The sequence below is a fragment of the Peromyscus maniculatus genome, chromosome 20, assembly GCF_049852395.1.
Source record: "Peromyscus maniculatus bairdii isolate BWxNUB_F1_BW_parent chromosome 20, HU_Pman_BW_mat_3.1, whole genome shotgun sequence".
NCBI classification, from domain to species: Eukaryota; Metazoa; Chordata; class Mammalia; order Rodentia; family Cricetidae; genus Peromyscus; species Peromyscus maniculatus.
Genome location: NC_134871.1, coordinates 50,705,189 through 50,729,548, shown reverse-complemented (window position 1 = coordinate 50,729,548; position 24,360 = coordinate 50,705,189). Strand labels below are relative to the sequence as shown.

Here is a 24,360-nt window from a genome sequence, read left to right as displayed (position 1 = left end):
GTAGTATTGGAGCCTGTCCTGGAATTCACTCTGTAGCCCAGGCTGGCCTCGAACTCACAGAGATCCACCTGCCCCTGCCTCACGAGTGCTGGGATTAAAAGCGTGTGCCACCACTGCTCGGTCTTACCTCTTTTTAAAGAAGTAAATGTGTTCTAATAGCTAGAAAGAGTTTTGGAGTAAAGTTTAGCTCTCTGTCATTGTGGATAACTTCCATTTTTTTCCTGAACTTGGGTTTGCCAAGTTATGAACACAGGGTTTTAATGAGACATTAGGGAGCTGATGGGAATATTACAGCAGTAAGTATCCAGTTCCAGTTGGGTCTGTTCTTAAAATTGTATTCTTTTTACCCAGTTTCAGGAACTCAGTACGTATGTGATTAGCATGGTCAGTGGCCTGAGTTTAATTTCCAGCACCAAGAAGGAGGGAGAGAAGGGCAACCCTTACTGCTGCTCTCACTCCAGCAGATGATCTCACCTTTATCCTCTAAAACATAGAGGATAAAGTCTAGTTCATCTGCCGTGTGTGGGGCCCGCACACCTTTAATCCCAGCACTCGGGAGACAGAGGCAGACAGATCTCTGTGAGTTCAAGATCCAGAAAGCCAAGGCTGCTCAAAGAAACCCTGTCTCAGAAAAATGAGAAGAAAAAAAAAAAAGAAAGAAAGAAAGAAAGATAAAAGGGAAAACAAACAAACAAGCGAACCAATTGAAAAAAAGGTAGGAAGAAGTATATTTACTGGGCTCTAAAAATGTATGTCTTTCTTTAACATTATTTATAGTGGGGTGTGTATGTGTGTGTGTGTGTGTGTGTGTGTGTGTGTGTGTGTGTGTGTGTGTCTGTGTGTGTCTGTGTGTGTGCCTGTGCACGATGGCATTTGTGTGGAGATTTTAGGACAGCTCTCCTTCATCATTCGAGTTCCAGGCATGGAACTCAGCTTGTCAGGCTTGGCAGCAAGTGCCAGCCCCCAAGGTGCATTTCTTTTCTTCTCCTTCCCCTCATTCTTCTAGTGTTGAACTCTAGAGCTCCTCCTATCTAAACTTCAAAAGTAGTGAACCCTTGTGCGCATATGAAAACACATTTCTGAATAATATGTGAGTTAGAGGAAATCATAATGAAACTAAAGTATTTAGAACTGAGTAATATTATAGTGCATATTCAAACTTGTGAATGTGCAGAATCACTGAATGAAATTGAATACCCAAACAAGTGGAAAGAGATGCTGTGTTTGTGGTTTGAAAGACTTAATATAGCGCTCTCCATGCAGCTTCATAGACTCAGAGCAATTCCTACCAAAGTTCCAGCTTGTTCTTTGCAAAAATTAGAGGACAGATGCCAAAACAGTCATGAAAAGTAAGAATAAAGTTGGACTACTCCTTCCACTCTCAAGTGCTGCAAGACTGCAGCCCTCAAGAGGCCACCGACACAGGAATACAGATCCACGGAGTAGAGCTGAGAATCTAAAAACCTCCAGAATTCAGTTGATTTTCTGCAAGGCTCCTGGACTCTGAGGAAACAGTAGTCTCTTCCGTAAATGGCAGAGGTACAACTGGGTGTCTACGTGCAGAAGAATTACAAACATTCACACCTACTTTGGCCATACACAAAAATTAACAAAAAATTAACCACAGACCTAAGTGTTAGTGCAGGGGCCACAGGGAAGCACACAACTCTTAAATAAGACAGAAATGTAAATCTTTTTTTAATGTTTTAATTATTACTATTTTATGTAATGGGTGTTCTGCTTGCATGTATGTCTGTGTACACATGCATGCCTGGTGGCGGAGGCAGGAGGATCCAAGTGTTAGAGGCCAGCTTAGGTTGAATAGCAAGACTTTGTTCCTTCTCCCCCCTCTCCCCCCAAAGAAAACAGGTTTGGGGCCAGCAAGATGGCTCAGCAGATAAAAGCACTTGCTGCCAAGCCTCACAGCCTGAGTTTCATCCCTAGAAATCACACCATGGAAAACCAGCTCCTGCAAGTTGTATTGTCATGTGGTCCTTGTTTTTTTTTTTTTTTTTTTTTTTTTGTTTCTTTTTGTTTTCCAAGACAGGGTTTCGCTTTGGTGCCTGTCCTGGAACTCACTTTGTAGACCAGGCTGGCATCGAACTCAGAGATCTGCCTGCCTCTGCCTCCTGAGTCCTGGGATTAAAGGCATGTGCCACCACCGCCTGGCCTTCAAGTGTTCCTTGTAAGAAGAAATGTCTTTTAAAAGAAAGAAAATAGTTTTCTCTGTCCCAACTCCTAGAAAGACCCTGGAGACATTGAGGGTTCTCCAGATTATTCCTTGAGAGTTGCTAAGAGTATGTTATTCTCATATTCCAATGTGTTCCCGTCTGGCCTGGGGCTTGCTAAATAGCCAGGCTGATCCCTAAGTCATCACCTCCCTCCTCAGCCTCCTAAATGCTACAACGATAAGCAGGAGTCAGTCATTACACTGCACTCTCCCATCTTTCTTAAAAATGGTTTTTAGCCAGGCGTGATGGCCCACATCTTTAATCCCAGCACTCAGGAGGCAGAGGCAGGCAGATCTCTGAGTTTGAGACCAGCCACATCTACAGAGCAAGTTCTAGGGTAGCAAAGGCTACACAGAGAAACTCTGTCTCAGAAAACAACAACTAAAAACAAAACAAACAAACACCTGAGACAGGGCCTTGTTGTTAAGTGTGCAGGGTAGCCTCAAATTCATGATCCTTCTACCTCTGACTCCAGAGTGATGGGTGTTAAGAATTATTGCTCAGGGGGACTCCTGAGGGTATCCCACACATGCAAGGAAGCATGCTGGGCAGATACAGCTGCGGGATGGGCAGATGCACACCATGTGGGCATGGTGGCGGTGGCCAGTAATTCACAACCCTGACGCTGCATCCATGTGGAGAGTTTATTATAATAGAGAGATGAAGGAAAGAGATGATAGGAAACAGAAAGACAGAAGAGAGAAGAAGGGGAGGAGGTTTTCCTTTGAGGTTTTTATGTCAGGACTCAGGGCGTTGCCAAGGGGTGGGCTTTCAAGGGGTGGATCAGCATATTAACCCTGGGACTACAAGTATGCACCACTATGCCTAACTGTAAATACTTTTTTGAAAAATGAGAGCTTAGGGATGTGGCTCAGGTGGGAGAGTGACTGTCCATTGCCAAAGACCTGCTTCAGGTGGGGTTCAGGTCCCAAAGAAGATGGGGGCGTGGGGGGGAAATGTGTTCTGAGGGGTGAATCAGGATGTCTGCCAGCGGTGGTCATCCCAGTCCCCCCCCCCCCCCGCCCCGCCCCAGACAGGTAGTTTTGGTATCTGTCTTGGATCTCGCTCTGTAGACCAGGCTGGCCTCAAACTCACAGAGATCTGGCTCTGCCTCCCGACTGCTGGAATTAAAGGCGTGCGCCGCCGCCGCCGCCGCCGCCGCCGCCGCCGCCGCCGCCACCACCACCACCACCACCACCACCACCACCCGGCTCAGCAGTGGTTTTTGAAAAGAGAATCTACATTTTATACCCTAGAGTTGTAGAAAGGAATAAATGGGAGAAGGGGGGCATGTGACCTGGGCTGTGGCTTGAGATCTGGGGTTGAGGAATCTAGCATTGACCTTGACAGTAGACACCTGTCATATGTTAATGGAAGGGCCACAAGTTCCTCTTGCCAGAGATAAGGAGAGTGACTGCTTTAGCAAGCAGGAGATTTCCTCAAGCCCCTGAGGGAATGGAGGCCCTTATCCAAATGCCTGATCTTGGGAAAAGGACTTCTGAAGAGCAGACACCATACTACATTTTAAGATCAGTTTTCATTCCTAAGGTGATAGGCACTGAGCTGTTCCCTAATTGTGTCCCTCAGTCTTACTATATGGGCCTGTTTCTCTCTTATGCTACCAAAGGGGAAGATCCTGAAGTCTTACTCTTTTCCCATTATTCTGTACCATTCTGATTTCTCTATACTTATTAACTGAACTCTTGTCCTTAATGGCCTCAGACTCTGGATCTGGATTGTAGGCATTTCATTCTTCGGATCAGGTGTGTCTAGTAAATCTCTAACTTTCCTGTTCTTGGTGTAATTAGGCACAATGGGATTCCTGGTTCCAAGGTGGTGGACTTTTTTTTCCAAAGAATGATTTTTGTTTAGAGAGGCTATAATTGTACACATTTTCATCCTTTACCAAAGCCCACACAAAATTTCTCAAATGGATTGTCTCTGAAAACAAAACAAAACAACAACAAAATTCCCAAAGGGAAAGGCATAATAGTGAGAATCATTAAAAATGGAAGTAAAAGGGTGCTGGAGAATTGTGATTCGAAAAGTCGGAATGCTGGAACTTTGTCAAGCAGCAATGGTTGCTATGCGGGTCCACACCAGCCTAGCATACATAAAGTTCTAGGTTGGATCCTCAACCTTATATAAACTGTATAAACATCCCAGCACCAAAAGAATGGGTGCAGGAAGATCAGGAGTTCAAGGTCATCCTCAGCTACACAGAGAGATCAGGCCAGTCAGTCTAAAAAAAAAGTGAGAGAGATGGAGAAATGGTTCAGTCGTTAAGAACACCGGCTGCTCTGCCAGAGGACCAGGGTTCAATTCCTATCACCCACATGGCAGCTCAAAACCACCTGTAACTCCAGTTCCAGGGGATCAGAACCCTCTTCTGGCTTCTACAGGCACAAGGCATGTATGAGGTAGACAGATATACATTCAGGCAAAACACCCTACATATAAGACAGTTTTTTTTTTCTTTAAGACAGGGTTAGAACAAATTGTCTTGAACGAATTGTATTGGTGTATGATTTGGGAAATGGAAGCCCTTTTTAATTCCCTCCCGTCCCCATTTCTAGTCACAGCTAAATCCCAGCACTGTGGAGCAGAAGCAGGGCAGGTGGATCAAAACAAAAACAAACAAACCCAAAAGACTAACCCCGAAAAAAGAAAGAGCTGGGTGCAGTGTCACACACCTGTGATCCCGGCATTCAGGAGGCACAGACTGGCAGATCAAAATCACTGAGTTCAAGGCTAGCCTGGTCTACATAGAGAATTCCAGACCAGCCAAGAGCTACATAATGAGACCTTGTCTAAAAAAATAAACAAATGAAAGTAAGTCATATGTGTGAGGCTGGGGAGATGGCTCAGTGGTTAAGAACGTTTGCTGCTCTTCCAGAGGACCAGAGTTTGGTTCCCAGAACCCACACTGAGCAGCTCACAACCACCTACAGCTCCAGCCCTGGGGGCTTGGTGGGCACCCACACACATGTTGCATATACTCACAGACTGACAAATAGAAAAGGAAAAAAAGGGCTGACGGAATGGCAGAGTGGGGAAAAGCACTTAATGTCTGCCTGATGACCTGTGTTCCATTCTAGTGTAAGGAAAAACCAGCTCCCTCAAATTAGTTGTCCTCTGACCTCCATGCATGTGCCACACACAATAAATAAATGAAATGCTTTAAAAAAATAAAGGGAAGTTGTCTGTGTGTTTGGCCAGGAGTGTGCTCTTTGACTGTGAACAGGGCTTGAGGAGCAAGAGTGCTTCCATCCTGCTTCTGCCGCTCTGCCTTTGGGCTGACCCTGGCTGCTGGCCCCAGGCTCCTCGCCCTCCGTGAAGGGGCCTCCAGGCTTCAAGTGCCAATGCAGTATAGGAATTTACTGTTCCCCCAACGCAGAATGTTGTAATTCAAAACGGTTTGGGCGGAAGAATGCGGTCTCTGAAATAGATTTCTCTAGAAATAGATTCTTGTAAATTGTAATTATTGTCTGCAGTAGCACTCCCACTCAGATAGCTAGAATCCTGTGGGCTCGGTAGGTTTATTTTATGTCTGTCTGGCACAGCAGCATGGCGCATCAGGGCTGCTCTCTCTGCGTCTTCTCGTTTTGTGCAAGTGAACAAATTGTTCTCAGGAAAAGATGAACGTATTTAGAGGAATTTAATTCAGATTCTGGAAACCATGTGTTTGCGTAACTCGGTCTAAGGCGTGCATATAAAATAAATATTTTGTTGCAGGTTAACAGTGCATGTGAAAAACAGCCCTCTGTGTTTGCTTGATGAAGAAACAAGTACGGCAGGTCCCCAGTGTGTAAAATACCTGTGTCCCAAATTTAGATGCAGTAGTGGTTAAGTGTGAACTTTGAAGAGGCTGCCAGATTTGAGTTCTGATCTTGCTAGGTAGGGAAACTGCTAACCCTCTCTAGCTGGTTTCCTATCTGTAAAATGGACAGGATGGCAGTTCCTATTATGTCAGGCTGACGGGACTAATTTTGTAATTGAGGTGTAGTGCACATAACAATGTTAATTTTAAAACGTGCGCTTCAGTGTTATTTAGTACATTGAGAATGTTGTACCATTACTGCTTCTGTCTTTTTTTTTTTTTTTGGTGTAGCCCTGGCTATCTTGGAACCCTCTCTGTAGACCAGGCTGGCCTCAAACTCAGAGATCTGCCTGCTTCTGCCTCTTGAGTGCTGTAATTTAAAGGCATGCACTACCACGCCCAGCCACTGCCTCTGTCTTATGCTGAAACATGAGTGTAGTGTACATACACATGATGAAATTTACCCATCCATGAGGAATGAGCAGTTGACACTCCTGAGTGTGGGAAAAGAAATGAGTTTGGGTTACATGATTCTTCTTATAGGAATTACACAGAATGTGTGTGTCAGTAGACGGAAAACATATTTGTGGCAGCCAGAGACTGAGTAGAGGGGAAAATGGAGAGTACTTGCATATGAATTGTATTCTTTGGTTTTACTTTTGTTTTGAAATATAGTCTCATGTTCTAGGCTGGCTTTGAGCTTCCTAAATGGTTAAAGATGATCTTGAACTTCTCTCCTGCCTCTGCCAAGTACTGAGCATAACCGTGCACCATGCCCAGGTTATGTGGAACTGACAAGTCAAGTCCAGGGTTTTGTGCCTTTCAGGCAGGCACACTGCCAGCTGAGCTACAGCCTCAGGCCTGAATATGTATTCCAGAATGGCTAGTTTTAGACTATATGAATTTTACCTCAATTCAAAAGCAAAACAATAACTGGTGATGGTTTAATTCCTGCACTCGGGAGGTGGCAGAGGCAGGTGGATCCCTAAGTTCAAGGCCAGCCTACTCTACTGAGAGTTCCAGGACAGGCAGGACTACACAGAAAAATCCTATCTCAAAAACAAAACAAAGCAAAATAAAAAAGTTCCTGAAGACTTAAAGTAGAAGAACCTGCTTAACCCTGTGGCTGTCTAATCTGTAGCTCTCCAGGGTTGTTTTTTAACTTTCTAGTCTATTGAGATAAGCAGGAGAAGGGTGTTTGTTATATTTTATTCAACATTTCTGGGTATTGGGCAGCACATTGTCTAAGACACTGTATTGCTATAATTAGAAACCCACATCTCAAGTTTCAAGCCTCACATTCATGTTTCTAACAAAGAATAGGGGGTAGCACATACCTTTAATCCCAGCACTTGCAAGGCAGAGGCTGGCAGATCTCTGTGAGTTCGAGGCCAGCCTGGTCTACAAAGCAAGATCCAGGGCAACAAAACTACACAGAGAAACCCTGTCTCAAAACAAACAAACAAACAAGACCCCCCCAAAAAACCCAAAGGATAGAGGGAATCTTTTGTGTGTGTGTGTGTGTGTGTGTGTGTGTGTGTGTGTGTGTGTGTGTGCGCGCGCGCACACATCCTCTCCTTTACTGGAGTAAAACATGTGAGCTTTGGGTTCCTATTCATTTACTGCTGCTGGCCCACAGGGATTATGACAAGTAAGGCTGGGACTCTGGCAGGCTAACTTTCTGTGCCACTTCCATATCCCAAGTTACCTTAGGGAAGTCTAGAAGCCCATATTCAGGTATTCCCTGGTTGCTGTTGTTATGATGTTCAACTCGTCAACCTGAAAGGCACCCCAGGGCTCCCTCTACTTCCCAGTGCTGTGGAATAATCTTGCTGAACACTATGAAAATGTGTTGCTCTCATTGTTAATAAAAAGCTGATTGGCTGATAGCTAGGCAGGATTTTTGGGGCAGAGAGAATGCTGGGAAGAAGGACAAAGTCTGAGGAGTCACAAGCAGACACAAAGAGAAGCAAGGTGAACGTGCCATGTTGAAAGAAGGTACCGCCATGTGGCAGAAATATGGGTTTCATGTGGTAGATAAGATCACTGAAACATGAGTGTAGTGTACATACACATGATAGAACTTACTCATCCATGAGAAGGAATGAGCAATTGACACACACTACTGAGAGGAAAATCACATGGAAGATATGAAATATGGGTTAATTTAAAATTTAAGAGTTAGCTAGCAACCAGCCTGAGCTATCAGCTGAGCATTTATAATTAAGTCTCTACGTGGTTATTTGGGAACTGGCTGGCGGACAGAAAAGTCCACCTACATCCCAGGATTTGTCCCCACCATCCTGTTGTATCTGTTCTCTGTTGCTGCTGTAACAAATGGTACCATGCTTAGGGGCTTAAAACCACACCTGTTTATCATCTGTGAGTTAGGCTAGTGCAGGTTTACTGAGATCAATCAAGACATTAGAAGAGCTGTGTTCCTTTTTGAAGACTCGAGGGTAAAAACAAGTTCCTGACTTTGACCACTTACCAGAAGCTGCCCACCATCCTTGACTGAAGTTAGCAGTACCAGTCCTTCTTCTCACCCTGTGTTGCTCGCTCCCACTTACTCTTCTGTTTTGCTTTTTTTTTTAGCGCTGGGAATAGAATCAGCTGTTTTAAGGTCAGCTGATTAATAAACTACATAAATGTGACATTTTTACAGGTAGTAGGAGTTAGGACAGCCACTAGGAAGAAACCCTACTTCAACCTTTGTTCTCCACATGCATGCATAAATACATACACACACACACACACACACACACACACACACACACTCATTAGTCTTTAGGACAGGGTCTTGCCATGTAGCCTTGGCTGTTCTGGAACTTGCTGTGTAAACCATGCTGGTCTTGAACTCGTAGAGATCTACCTGTCTCTACCTTCTGAATTTTGGAATTAAAGATGTGTGCCACTATGCCTGGCTTAGAATATATTTTTAAATTATTGACTATTTTGATTTTGGACAGTATCAGAGGGCTTATAGTAGCAACTGACCTGAGGGAAAAAAACCAAAATTCTGTTTATCTGTTGTCTTCAAATGTGCTATATTTTTGTTTCTTTTTCAATATCAGAGAAACAGAAGAAATTTCTTCTGGAAAATTAAATTCTCCTTTTTAACTATCTAATAATAGAAGTCTGATTATTCATAATCCCAATAGATTAAAGTACTGCGTTTATTTGGTAAGAATTTAATTTAACTGTACTAATGAGGTTTGGATCATTTAAAAGGTGCAGTCTGAGGCTAGAGAGATGGCTCAGTGGTTAAGAACACTGGCTACTGTTGCAGAGGACCTGAGTTCAATTCCCATCAGCCACATGGCACCTCATAATCATCTGAACTCCAGACCTGGGGAACCTGACATTTTCTTCTAGCCTCCACTGTGCACCATGCATGCAAGTAATGCACAGACCTACATGCAAATAAAACACCTATACATGTAAAATAAATGAAAAAATTTAAAAGCCACATTTTTTTTTTTTTTTTTTTTTAAGTTGTGGCCCGTGTGTAAGTTAGTGTAATGGCTAAAGTCCTTTTTCAACTCTGCAGGGAAGTGTGACTGCCATGACAGTGTTCTTTCCCTTGGATACCGCCAGACTCCGACTTCAGGGTAAGTACTGATCACACTCCTGGTCTTCTGACGTTGGGACTCAGACATTCTCCAGTACATACTGCACCAAGATAAGAATACTCTGTTTGCATAACCACTGTCTTCTGCTTGCTTGTTTTGTGACAGGGTTATAGATAACCCGTGCTGGCTTCAAACTCACTCTAGAGCCTAAGCATGAACTCATCCTCTTGCCTCCACCTCTAAAGTTTGTGCATTATAAGTATACACCACTGCACCTGACTTAAATATTGGATCCCTCCCCCACTTCTCTTTCTGTGCTAGGGGCTGAACCTAGAGCTTTGTGCAAGCAGCTAGTCTAGTGCTCGGCCACTGGGTGTGTCCTCCCTCCAGTATTGTTAACGGAAAAAGAGAGTCAGTCACCTGTAGAAAATTCCACAGTGGGAGTTATCAGATGTGCAGTCAGAAAAGCCTGAATATTAAGTGTACAGGAACAGTTTCTATTATAAACTGACTTATGACTACTTAAGAAACATATTCTTCTGGGCTGGAGAGATGGCTCAGCAGTTAAGAGCACTGGCTGTTCTTCCAGAGGTTCTGAGTTCAGTTCCCAGCACCCACATGACAGCTCACAACTGTCTGTAACTCCAGTTCCAGGGGATCTGATACACCCATACAGACATATGTGCAGGCAAAACACCAATGCACATAAAATAAATAAATTATTAAAAATAGAAAGAAACATTCTTCAATACCAAGGCTTTGCAGTCTTTTACAACAGAAAAGGCTGGCCTGAAGGGTTAAGTCCAGGGGACCCCGGGGCAGGAGAATTTCCTCACACTAAAATGATTACATACAGCTCATTTACTCATGCCAGTACACCAAGACACCTCCCTTCTGAAATCCGTGTCACTGATTTTTTTTTTGTCATTGTTTGAGGATTTATTTATTTATTTATTTATTTATTTATTTATTTTTTTATGGGTTGTGGTCTGATTGTTCTTTATTTTATATCTAGAATCCACCAATGAGTGAGTACATACCATAACTGTCTTTCTGGGTTTGGGTTACCTCACTCAGGATGATTTTTTCTAGTTCCATCCATTTGCCTGCAAATTTCATGCTTTCATTGTTTTTCTCTGCTGAGTAGTACTCCATTGTGTATATGTACCACATTTTTTTCATCCATTCTTCCGTTGATGGGCATCTAGGTTGTTTCCAGGTTCTGGCTATTACAAATAGTGCTGCTATGAACATAGCTGAGCATGTATCTTTATGGTATAAATCAGCATTCCTTGGGTAGATGCCCAAGAGTGGGATGGCTGGGTCTTGAGGTAGTTCGATTCCTAATTTTCTGAGAAATCGCCATACTGATTTCCACAGTGGTTGTACAAGTTTACATTCCCACCAACAGTGGAGGAGTGTTCCCTTTGCTCCACATCCTCTCCAACATTGGTTGTCATTGGTGTTTTTGATCATAGCCATTCTGACAGGTGTAAGGTGGTATCTCAGAGTCGTTTTGATTTGCATTTCTCTGATGATTAAGGATGTTGAGCATTTCTTTAAATGTCTTTCAGCCATTTGTAGTTCTTGTTTTGTGAATTCTCTGTTTAGCTCTTTAGCCCATTTTTTTTAATTGGACTGTTCAGCCGTGTCACTGATTTTACCATATAGCAAGCCCACACTTGAAAAAGTTGTTTTTTTTCTTAGCAGTTATTTAAAAAAAAAAAAAAAAGTTTCAAAGGCAGGTGGGAAATGTACTTTCAATATGCTGTACCTGTAATAGATGTCTGCATTAGGGCAGTGTGCTGCCTGATGGATGAGGGGGCAGTAAAATCCGGACTGCACTCACACACCTGCCAAGCACGTTTCAAGCAGGATTGACCTTGGAAACAAAGATGTCTTAAGAGAGTCAGCCCCTGTCTGGCAGTGATGGCACACACCTTTAATCCCAGCACTCAGGAAGCAGAGGCAGGTGGATCTGAGTTGGAGTCCAGCCTGGTCTAACACCCCATGGCTTTTGTTTTACAGTAGATGGTCAGACTCAGGTCTTACCTGTGCTAGGCAAGTGCTCTACCCCTGAGCTCTGTTTCCAGGATGACTTTTGAGGCTTAAACTGGACATTTTTAAAGGAATGAGACTTTCTAAAAAGAGGAAGAAGACTGGGAAACAGTGGAAACATACACCTGCTGTCCTTGCTAGTCTAGACATGTGCTCCTAACCTGTCTCTAGCACTACAGGATTTTGCACTTTGCTGTAATTCTTTCTCCTATTTTTTTTTTCAAACTTGAAATTATTAGTATTATTATTGTTGTTGCTATGGTTATTATCCTTTGGTTGTTGTTGTTATTATTATTATCATCATCATTTTGTTTTTTTGAGACAAGGTTTCTCTGTGTAGCTCTGGCTATCCTGGAACTCATTATGTAGATGAGGCTGGTCTTGAACTGATCCACCTGCCTCTCCCTCCCAAATGCTGGGATTAAAGGCGTGCGCCAACACACCTGTCTCAACTTGAAATTATAAACTGATGCCACAACTTGCATAAAGAGAGTTTGAAAACTAGCTCAGAGGTTAAACATTTTGTGACTACTGCTTGCAGTTAGAATTTTTAGGTAGTAGTTACATAATTCACAAAGTAAAACACATAGGAAGGAGTGCTGTACAGGGAAACCTCCACTTCCTCTTCACCCCTCTTCACTGCAGTTAACACTGACTTTGGGTTGTTTCTTTGGTGTCTTCAGTGTGTGTGTGTGTGTGTGTGTCTTAGTTTTTAATTATATGTATTCTGTGCATCTGGGGATATGTGCACATGAGTGCAGATGGCCTCAGAAGCCAGACCTGTTGGAATCCCTGGAGTTACATGTGGTTGTGAATCACCTTACATGCTGAGAATCATGCCCAGGTCCTCTACAAGAGCAGTACAAGCTCTGAACTGCCGAGCCATCTCTCCAGCCCCAAGATTTCTTGATTTGGACATCCTTCAGAGTGGCAGGCGTAGGGTGGGATCTGTGTACATACCTGCAGTCACAGGAGCTGTACTGAGACCTTGTTTTAGAGAGGGAGGAAGGAAGAGAGAATGAGAGAGGCAGAGCAAAGCAAAAAGAATGTTTGCAGAGTCTAGAGTACAGTGTGTATAGGGGTGAAGCCTGAGACAGTGTCAGCCAGCTTTTCCTGGTTTTCAGACTCTATGGAATAACAAGCAAGTAATGTAGGTTCTGAATTTTCCACCTTACTCACACAGAAAGCATACTTTGTTCCAGATCATGCATTTCGACAATTTACTTTTTAGGTTTTATTTGATGTATATGGGTGTTTTGCCCAATGTGTATCTGTGTACCACATGCATGCCTGGTGTCCACAGAGACCATAAAAAGTAGCACTGGAGTTACAGACAGTTGTGAGCCACCATGGTTGCTGGGAATTGAACCCAGGAACCCAGTGCTCTTAACTGCTGACTCGTCTCTCCAGCCCTCCAGACTTCCCATCTTGAGCCTGGCAGTGTATTTCTCTTCATCCAGTCTTCCATGTGTCAGGTAGTCTGGTGTGGATGCACCATAACCTGTATGCCCCTGCCCTGTTGTGGAAGAATTCTTGGGTTGTTCTGTTTTTTTTGTTATTTTGTTCTTGCAAATGTGATGTAAGAATAGATTTGTTCATAGGCCATTTTGTTTCTGTAAATTTTATGGGATTTCTTCTGAATCAAGGGTAAATGTATGTGTGATTTTGAGTAAATGCCAGATTGCTTTTATTAGGGGCTGACTAACTTGCCATTTCATAAGATATACTGGTACCAATTTTAATTTTGAGGAAATTGGTTCATTTCCACATTTTTATGTTTTCAGATTAATTTTCTAGTATGGGCAGGAAATTTGAAGTTAATTGAAGTGGATATTAGTTTCAGAGATAATGCACAAAAATGAGAATGTTGTCCTTCTGGGATTTTTTTTTTTTTTTTTTTTTTAAGGTTGAGAAGTAACACAAAGCCAGAACTCTTGAAACTTGAGGGGTTTTTTGTTTGTTTTTGATTTTTGTTTTGTTTTCTTTTTTGGTTTTTTGGTTTGGTTTTTTTGGTTTTCTCTGTGTAGTTTTGGTGCCTGTCCTGGATCTCACTCTGTAGACCAGGCTGGCCTTGAACTAATAGAGATGCTCCTGGCTCTGCTGGGATTAAAGGTGTGCACCACCACCACCTGGCTTGAAACTTGAGTTTTAATCCTGACTTTGCTTTTGTTTTCCTGGCCTTTTTTTATAAAAGGAAGAGAGTAGGGGCTGGAGAGATGGCTCAGAGGTTAAAATTAAGAGCATTTGTAGCTCTAGCAAAGGACCTGGGTTCAATTCCCAGAACCCTTATGGTGGTTCACAAACATTTGTAACTCCAGTTCTAGTTTATCCAACACTCTCTTCTGACTTCCCTGGGCACCAGGCACACATGTAGTGCACATATATATGCAGGTAAAATACTCATACATAGAAAGTAAAATAAATCTTTTTTTTTTTTTTGGTTTTTCAAGATAGGGTTTCTCTGTGTAGCTTTGTGCCTTTCCTGGAACTCACTTTGTAGACCAGGCTGGCCTAAAACTCACAGAGATCCACAGTAAATCTTTTTGGAAAAAAAAGAGAAGGCAATCTATTTCCTGTTTTATAAGGTGTGGGAATAAAAGTGAGAACATGCATGTTTTAAAAAGAGCACTATATGGCGCTGGAGAGCTGACTCAACAGCTAAGAGCATTTACTGATTTTCCAGAGGATCCAAATTTGGTTCCCAGCACCCACATTATGAGGTTTATAGTTGCCTGTGTCTCCAGGATCCAGGGGCTCTGATGCCCTCTGTCCTCCAAGGTTCCCTGTGTACATGTGGTACACATAAAGTCACAGAGGCACACATACGTAGAAAGGGAGGGAAGGAAAAAGGGAAAGAAGGACAGATGGAGACTGTGTAGAGCTAGAGAAATGGCTTAGTGTTTAAGAACATGTACTGCTCTTTCATAGGACCCAAGTTCAGTTCCTAGTGACTCCAATTCCAGGAGATCCTACAACCTTTTCTGGCTTCCAAGGGCACCTGCACTCATGTGCACACACTAATACAAAGGCACACATACATATAATTTAAAATAAAGTAAATATTTTAAGAAAGAGCACTGGAGCCAGGTGGTGGTGGCACATGCCTTTAATCCCAGCAATCAGGAGGCAGGGGCAGGTGGGTCTCTGAGTTCGAGGCCAGTCTGGTCTACAAAGTAAGTTCCAGGACAGCCAAGGCTACACAGAGAAAACTTGTCTCAAAAAAAAAAAAAAAAAAAAGGAAGGAAGGAAGAGCACTATAATAACCCCAGAAATAGCATTTCTGCTTTACTGTGGAATGAGGGTTTAAATTAAAAATATAAATAATATAAATAACAGATGAAACCCAAGGAATTTACTCTGGGGAAGTAAGCCATGGCCAGACACACTGGAGGATCTGAGGCAAGTGAGATTTTGTGCAAGTGGAGTTATGACATTTTAGTGAAACTTGGCTGATGCTAGAAATAATGATTCTCTTCATTCTTACAGTTGATGAGAAAAGAAAGTCAAAAACTACGCATGCAGTGCTCCTGGAGATTATTAAGGAAGAAGGCCTGTGAGTACCCATTTCACAACTCTCTTAGACTGGCTTCTTAGGAGACTCACATGCCAGGACTCAGAAGTCCCTGCTTATAGGCTTATAGTATTGAGAGTTTGTAATTGCCTGACATATAGAGGCATATCTGTTTGTAATTCCTTACAGATCTGTTAGTTATTTGATCCTTATTTTTAGATTTATTTCTGTGTATGAATGTTTTGCTTGCATGCTGGGAACCAAACCCAGGTCCTCTGCAAGAATAACAAATGCCCTTAGCTGCTGAGTCATCCCTAGCCCCCAGCATTTGATTTTTTGATTATGGAGCCTTTTAGGAAATTTAATGTATAACAAAACAACGGTATTGTTGCTTAGGAGTGGAGGATTTAGCTCACTATGTTTGCCTAGTCTTTATGGGGCCTAGTTTAAATGCCAGTAGCACACATCACACAGCACATACGATTCACATTACACACACACACACACACACACACACACACACACACACACAGTGTTATATTGTGTACCCTAATAAAATTTGCCTGAAGATCAGAGAGACAAAGGAACAAGCCATAGCCACCACCTCTTACCTCACCAAGTCCTCAGCCTGAAAAGCCTCAGCCAATAGGCCCCTAGCCAAATGAGCTTCCTCAGCCGAAAAGGCTTTAGTTCCTGTTTCCTCACGCCTTATATACCTTTCTCCACCCACCATATTACTTACTTCCTATTGCTGGGATTGAAGTCGTGTGACTTCCCACATACTGGGATTAAAGGTGTGAGATCTCAAGTGCTGGCATTAAAGATGTTTGTCTTTTGCCTGGCTGTGTTTCTCTCCTAGACTGAGTCAATCTCATGTAGTCCAGGGTGGCTTTGTCCTGAGTGCTTGGATTAAAGGTGTGTGCCACCACTGCCTGGCATCTGTGTTTAATCTAGTGGCTTGTTCTGTTCTCTGATCTTCAGGCAAATTTTATTAGGGTACACAATACACACACACACATCTCACATAAGATGCACACATATACACCATACAAGACATGCACAAACCACACAAGACACACAAATACTCTCTCTCAGTTCATTCCTATCAGTTGCATCCAGACAGATTGCATTATTTTTTTTAATTTCTTTGAATTTGTATTTTGAAATAATTTCAGAGTTGCAAACAATTTCAAAACTAAAATTGGTACAAAGAGTACCACTGTACGATTTACTTTTTTTGTTTTTGTTTTGTTTTGTTTTCAAAGACAGGATTTCTCCGTGTAGTTTTACATGCCTTTCCTGGAACTCACTCTGTAGACCAGGCTGGCCTCGAACAGCTTTAAATTTTTATTGACCATTTTTCTACTCTGTTACCAATTATGCTCACACTTGCCCTCCCAATGCTTCTATCACACACTTGCATATCACACACAGTTTTTTCAGTTATTTAAATATCAGTTACATGCATCAAAACATTTTAACCTCTATGCCAATGATACTTTAAAATAATATATTTTCCCCTCCATTTTCAATTTTTTCCCCCTTGAGATAGAGTCTGTGTAGCCCTGGCAGGTCTGGAACTTACTATATTGACCTTGAACTCACAGAGATCCACCTACCTCTGCCTCCGTAGTGCTGAGATTAAAGATGTGAGTTTTAATTCTTGTTTTACATTTGCCTCATGGTTAGATTGGGTTTTCATTCTTGGTAAGAATAATGAGTGCCTAGGTAGCACAATGGTGCATGCCTGTAGTTCTTGCTCTACAGGAGGCTGGGGAAGAATTGCTTAAGACAGGAGTTCAGGGTCAGGCTGGACAGCATGATGAAACATTTCCCTCCCTCCTTCCCTCCTCTCCCACTCCTTCTCTCCCTCTCCCTCCCTCTTTCTCCCTTCTTCCCTCTCTCTCCTCTCCCCCCTCTCTTCCTCTCTTCTCTTCTCTTTTCCTCTCCCCTGCCCTCCACTCCCCTCCCCTCTCCTTTCCTCTCCTCTCCTTCTCTCTCTGTTTTCCCTTCTCTTTCCTTTCCCCCCCTCTTTCTCTCTCTCTTGCTCTCCCCTCCCCATCTTTCTCTGGCCTCACATTGTCCACATGCTTTCTGACATGTGATTTGGCTGCTTCCTGTGTGACCATGTCTCTTTCCTGCAGCTCTGAGCCCCCATGGAGAGAACCTCTTAAGGTCCTGCAGATGCGCTCTTCTCAAACCTTGAGACTGTCTGTGTAGACCAGACTTCCTGGGCTTCATATTAGTTACTTTTCTCAATTCTGTGACCAAGTGCCTAACTAGAACCAAGTTAAGGGAAGGAGAGTTTATTCTGACTTACAAGTGAAGACAGTTTTATAGTCCATCACAATAGGGCAGGCATGCCAGCTGATCACATTGCCTCCACAGGAAGTGGGACTGGGCTGTCAAACCTCAAGGCCTGTCCCCAGTGACTAGTCCCTCTTGCAAGGCTCTGCCTCTTGTAGACGTTCCAGGGAGAGGGATTGGCACCAGGCATTCAGATATGTGAGCCTATTGGGGATCGGTTTACATTCGAACCTTGACAAGCTTCTCCGGCAATTTCCTATGGCTTTTGTCCATGACCTTTACTTTGCTTATTGTGTTTTTTCCATAGTCTGGCACCATACCGAGGGTGGTTTCCAGTTATTTCCAGTCTCTGCTGCTCCAATTTTGTCTATTTCTACACTTTTAATAGCCTTAAAGCAATATGGGTCAAAGGTCAACGTTCTTCTACAGGAAAAGATCTGGTGGTTGGATTTGTTGCAGGTAACAAGGTTTTCTGGGTATAAAATATTTTTATATTTTAATATTGATCTGTGCTTCATATATCCTCTAAGAGATTCTTTTAGCACCCAGTAGTGCTGTAGGGAATATGGCCAGTTTTTCTGACGTGTTTTCTTAATGTGATAAAATTACATGGCATAAAATTTGCCAGTGTAACCATTTTAAGGTAAGTTAGTCATGTGAAGTATGTTTGCATTTTAAAACTGACACCAGAATGAACTGATGTTCATTTTACAAACCTCATACCCCGAAGTAAATTCCCCATCTCTCCTTCCTCAGCACCTGGTAGCCATCATTCATTCTACTTTCTGCCTTTAAAGATTTGACTACATTTGATGCTGCATATAAGTGAGGTCATACGGTATTTGTCTTTAGTGATGGGCTAATTTCACTTAGTGGTATCCCCAAGGTTCACCCATATTGTAGCATTTGCATATGTTTCCCTATTGTATCTAGATAATATTCTGTTGTAGGAATACATCACATTGTGTGTATCTTTTCATCTGCTGTTGTGAATAGTGCTTCTTGAACATGGGGGTGGATAACTCTTTGGGAACTCCTCTCAAATGTGTTGGCAGAGTTTCTCTGTGTCTTGGCAGAGACTTATTATTATTAATTATAAATGCTTGGGTGATAGGTTAGGCTTGTCTCTAGCCAGCTCTTACAACTTAAATTAACCCATTTCTATTAATCCACCTGCTGCCCATGGCTTTTACCTCTCCTGCATGTCCTGCTTCCTTTCTATCTGGCTGGTGGCTCCTCTCACCCTGCCCTTCTTCCTAGCATTCTCTCTGCCCCCAAAATCCTGCCTAGCTATTGGCCAATCAGCTTTTTATTAACAATTAGAGCAATACATATTTACAGTGTACAAAGATTGTTCCACAGCATGCGCCCCTTTTTGTCTAATTAGAAAGAAAGGTTTTAACTTTAACATAGTAAAATTATAGCACAAACAGTTATCATGTAAGAATTACAGTTACAATATCCAGTCCATTTGTATTTGGCAAAATTAGAGAAAATGTTATTTATCTTATCTTTGTAATTCTAAAGTTTTATACCCAATTTACCTTTTATCATAACTAAGGAAGATGTTAACTATGACTATTATTTAGTCTTCAACTCCATCAAAGACCCCAGAGGGTGAAGTGTTACCTTAACAACAGGATATCTGGCTGTCTGAACTGTCACCCAAGGTTCTTCTGTAATGTTGGGGCATCCATTTTTGGCCTACAGGCCTAGTATATCTGACAGGCATTTTTGAGAAGCAGGGAATTTTCACAGACTGTCCTTCCTTGTCTGGCAAAGTTTGGCAGTCGATTTTTTTTTTTTTTTTTTTTTTTTTTTGCATCCTGCTGGTCCAGTTTGGACAGTATACTGTCAGCAATTGAGGCCAGGGCAGTTTCTTTTCCCAGATGGCTAGCTTTTGCCATAAAGAAGGCAAACTCTAAATAGAGTTTCTTCAATGCCCATTTTCTTTTCTGAAGTAAATTGGTGCTGCCAGGAGCAGACATGTCTCACAGTCAAGAAAAGTCTTATGTTATTAAAACATTTAAAATGACATATTCTGTAGGTCTTTGAAGTGTTTGAAGACCTATTCATCTAAATACATCTGTGTATGACCTTGAAAACATACCTAACATGACTATAAGTTTGACTATTATAGGTGACTATTAATTTGTATTTCTTAATTATATATTACATTTTTAAATGAGCTGTATAAACACAATACCCTAAAGAAGAGTAGAAACATACATACAGTTTAACAAAATTAACTTTAAATTTACATCAATAAACCAAAACCCATACCAATGTAAAATATTTTGAGATTAATAGTTGTTTTTTTTTTTTATTAAAGTAGATTCAATAATCTACCCTTTTATCTCATTATTTCTATATCATATTCCCCTCTTTTTCCTTTAGAAAGAGATCTTTGAATTTAACTCTTTTGTTTAGCCTTTTTTTCTTTTTTTACTATGACAATAACAACTTGTAACCAACCCCCCTTAAATGATAACAAACATCCATAATTTATCTTTTGGAAATGTGGACGTTGTTTTTTCAAGACTGCTTCCTGTTATCTGGAGGTGCTGGCATCAGGATAATGGTTAAGTCTTGGCTGGAGTAGTCTGTGAGACTGGATCATCTCAGCCAGCAGCCTTGAAGCTCTTCTGGATGCAGAACTCACAAACTGTTAACAGAGGCATTCTGAAATGTTGGATCACCTGAGCCATCTGTTTTTATTGGTGTTTGGCCCCTTGTTCAGAAAAATACATAAACTTTTAAAGGTAACATACATTATAGGTATGGAATATGTGGTGTACAAGTCAGTTTTATGTTTGAGCAGATAAAATATACATTACGTGTTTTGTAGTTTTTCTAGGTTTATTTCTTTATGTTTGTAGCCAGGATTTGGGGGGGAGGTCTTCCTTGATCAAACCTGATCATATCAACCTAGAATGAATTTACAGCCTCTCATTTCCTATGGAAATGAAAGCATAACCTCTTCCCCAAAGTAACATGTCTTTTGACTTCCATTTTGACGTCAAAACATTTTTTAAATACGTAGGTTGATTTAATTTAGCAGTTTTCATAACCCAATGTATCTTAGCAGCTGTCTGTAGATGAACAGTCTTATTAAATAAGAAACACAGAGCCAATTGCAGAGTTAAAAGCCCAAGAGGTCAGAGCAATAGCTAAGAGCTAAAATCCCTTTCTTACCCTTCACTGCTGCTGCTGTTCTTCCCCTCAGCAAGAGGCCTACTTCCTGTGTGTCTGTCCTTTTATTGACTTTCTGTTCTGCCTTATTGGTTGTAAACCCAACCACATGACCTCCTCATCACTGCCTGTCTGTACAGACCTCCAGGTCTTCCATGGTTGGTATTGAGATTAAAGGCGTGTGTCTCCATGCTGGCTGTATCCTTGAACACACAGAGATACGCCTGGCTCTGCCTCCCAAGTGCTGAGATTAAAGGCATGCACCACCACTGCCCAGCTTCTGCTATAGCTTGCTATTAGCTCTGACCCCCAGGCAACTTTATTCATTAACATACAAATAAAAACACATTTCAATACAAATAAAATATCACGGGGTTGGGGATTTAGCTCAGTGGTAGAGTGCTTGCAAGGCTCTGGGTTTGGTCCTCAGCTCTGAATTTAAAAAAAAAAAAAAAGATAAAATATCACCAGAGCTGTCATTTCCTTATTAGCAATCGAATCTAAAGACAACACAGTAACATACAGAATTCACAGTCTCTGTATATTTTCTATCTTTACATGGCTTATCATACATTTTTTAATCTATTCCTTTCTTAAAGATTTTAATCTATGACTGTCTCTACTCTTTCTCTTTCTCTTCCAAGCCTTTGTATATTGTTAAGCACATTATAACCCGTTTAGAAGTTTGTTTCATGTGGATCTGTCTTTACTAAGGATTTGTAACCTTTTTTGTCTACATGAGCAAAACCCCAAACCTGCCATGTAGCACGCTGGCAGCTAAAGCCTGCAGGCAGCAACTGGGAAATGCTTCTCTGAACTGCAGCCGGGGATAGGAGACACGAGAGTAGGAAGCCAAGTTTGGCTCCGTTTTTGTGTGTTTAGAAGCTATTTTAAGCTTTCTCAGGTCTTATGTGGATGTGGGTGTCCCACATATGGGTGCCACTTGTAGTCATTAGGGGACCCTGAAAATTTTTCGAGATAAAGATCAAGTCCTGGGAGGGCTAGCTTTTGTCCAGTCTCAGTGTGATGGGGAAGTACAGGGCTTATCTGAAATCCTGACTGGAGTAGTCTACCAGACTGGACCATTTTAGCAAACCACTTTGAAGTTGTCCTGAGCAGTTTGTAGTCCAAAGGTGATATTTGGATGGTTTTTGTTAGCTTAGTGGCATTACCACATTCTAGGTGGAGTCATCATTCATGGGGCCCCATCATCCTTTTGGAGACTTCAAAGGTTGCTGTTAGGAATGGTCACAGTTCACTGCAGAAAACTTAAAACATTTTAAATGCCATATGCAGCAGATCTCGGAGATGTTATAGGACCATAATCTATTAAATACATCTGGGGTACACAAGCCTTAATTCCCTGTTACCTGCTTCAGACTCAAGCCCAAAATCATGTACAGGAAACTACATGAAGCTTATTTCTAGAATTAGTTAGTACTCTTATATGATCATTAATATCATGACAGAAAGTTTAATATATATATATATATATATATATATATATATATGTATATATATATTATAAATTTTGAGATATTTGAACCTTAAAAAAAGTTTTAAAAAGTTGAAATAAAACCAAAATAATATGAGATTAGTGCAATATAATAGTCCCTTAATTTTGGTTTTCTTCTGTCCCATACTAGGTGACTCTTCTGACATGAGGCAGACTTTGGATTTTCCTTTAACAAGCATGCTTAGGTTTAGAGAAAGAGAGAGCCATGCTCCAACCCCAAAGCTAGCTTTAAATTTTAATTCAGTTGGGACTACAAAAAGATCATTTGCCCTTATGTATTTTTAGAGAACAGCAGAAACAAACATTGGAGAAGATTTATGAATTTTTTTCTGTTGGAAATGTATTATACCATTAAGCGAATTTGCTCTTTTTCTTGCATTTTCTCTGGATGTTTTGTCCTCTTCTTCAGATGTCTTATTTGTCCAGTGGTCTTCAGAGTCTTCAGTTGGTTGCTTTTATTCTCCTGGAAAGACAAAAAACAAATGAATGAACAAACAAACAAAAAACCAAAAAACCCTGCCCCAACTCTAACTTTGGGACGTTTCCCTTTTTGGCAGGTTATGTCTGAGCAAATGAAAGATATTTGTTAGTCTTATAAGTTATTTTAGATCGGATGGCCATGTAGTTTGATGAACTTTCGCCTCTCCTAATCAAGAGGTCTGTCTTGTTCGAATCTAATTTTTATCAATCTTGATGGTATCTGTAACTTTTCTTCTCCTGTGGAAACAAAAGCAAAACCTCTTCCCCAATGTAACACATATCCTGGTTTCCATTCTGAGGTCAGCACATCTTTAAAGTATATAGGCTGATTCAATTCAGTTTTTTTCTATTCAATGTCTCTCCAGAGCTGTCATTCCTTTCTCATTAGCATTTAAAAAATTTAAAGTTAATAAAACATTGTGCAATGGATCTCCGGGGGTCTTTATTATCCCTTTCTGTTTATTAAGCTTATCTTTTAAAATGTGATTAGATCTTTCTATAATTGCTTGTTCTGTAGGATTATATGGTAAATCTGTAATATGCTTTGTATTGTAATATGCAAAAAAGTTTTTATTTTACTAGAGACATATACTGGAGTATTGTCAGTCTTAATTTGTATAGGTATCCCCATGATGGCCATAGCTTCTTTTTTGTTGCTGTTGTTTGTTTGTTTGTTTTTGTTTTTTTGAGACAAGGTTTCTCTGTGTAGTTTTGGTGCCTGCCCTGGATCTCACTCTGTAGACCAGGCTAGCCTCAAACTCAGAGATCTGCCTGGTTCTGCCTCCCCAGTGCTGGGATTAAAGGTGTGGCCACCACTGCCTGGCTTCTTTTTTCTAGACAGGTTTTCTCTGTACAACAGTCCTGGCTGTCTTGGAACTCACTTTGTAGACTAGGCTGGCCTCAAACTCACTGAAATCCACCTGCCTCTGCCTCCCAAGTGCTGGGCCGTAACTTATAAATGTGAATCAACCTTTTCAGAACTCAAAGGAGTTGCCTGTAGGTGGAGTTTTCCTATCTCGACTGCCCGATCCCAAACAAACACACGGAAACTTATATGAATTGCAAATGCTCAGCTGATAACTCAGGCTTATTACTAACTAGCTCTTACAACTTAAATTAACCCATTTTTTAATTTATGTTTTATCAGGTGGTTCATGGCTTTGTTACCTCTTTTTTTTTTTTTTTAATATGTCCTGCTTGCTTGACGGCTGGCTGGCATCTCTCCGGACTCTGCCCTCCTTCCCATCATTCTCAGTTTGGCTTTCCCACCTAGTTTCCTGCCCAGCTACCGGCCTGTCAGCTTTTTATTAACCAATGAGAGTAATACATATTCATAGTGTAGAAAAGGATTGTTCCACAGCAGTTGCCCATTGAAATCCTAAATAAGTAGAAGGAAATCAGAGTTAAAACTAGACTGTCAACCAAGTGGAGTTGGCATCCAACAGCACTTTCTTCTATCACCTAATGGGACAGTCTCCAGGATAGTCCACAGATTACATCACAAAACAAGTTTCAATATATACAGAAAATTGAAATCTCAGAATGTGTGTCCTCTGCCCATTATGCAATATAACTAAATTTACAAATTGTACAAATACATGAAAACTAAGCAACAGACAAAAAAAAAAAAAAAAAGAAAAGAAAAAGAAAAGGAAAAAAAAAGAAAAAGAAAA

The 24,360-nt window shown here is 41.3% G+C and overlaps 1 protein-coding gene across 1 annotated transcript in view; it reads left to right on the top strand.

The window, feature by feature from the left end:
- The window catches only part of Slc25a17 (solute carrier family 25 member 17), a 52,479-nt gene that overhangs the window by 6,521 nt on the left and 21,598 nt on the right, over window positions 1-24,360 (top strand). The window contains exons 2-4 of the mRNA XM_006979186.4: window positions 9,602-9,662; window positions 15,168-15,234; window positions 17,807-17,958. Of these exons, the coding sequence (XP_006979248.2) occupies window positions 9,602-9,662; window positions 15,168-15,234; window positions 17,807-17,958 (280 nt within the window). The remainder of the gene's footprint in view (window positions 1-9,601; window positions 9,663-15,167; window positions 15,235-17,806; window positions 17,959-24,360) is intronic.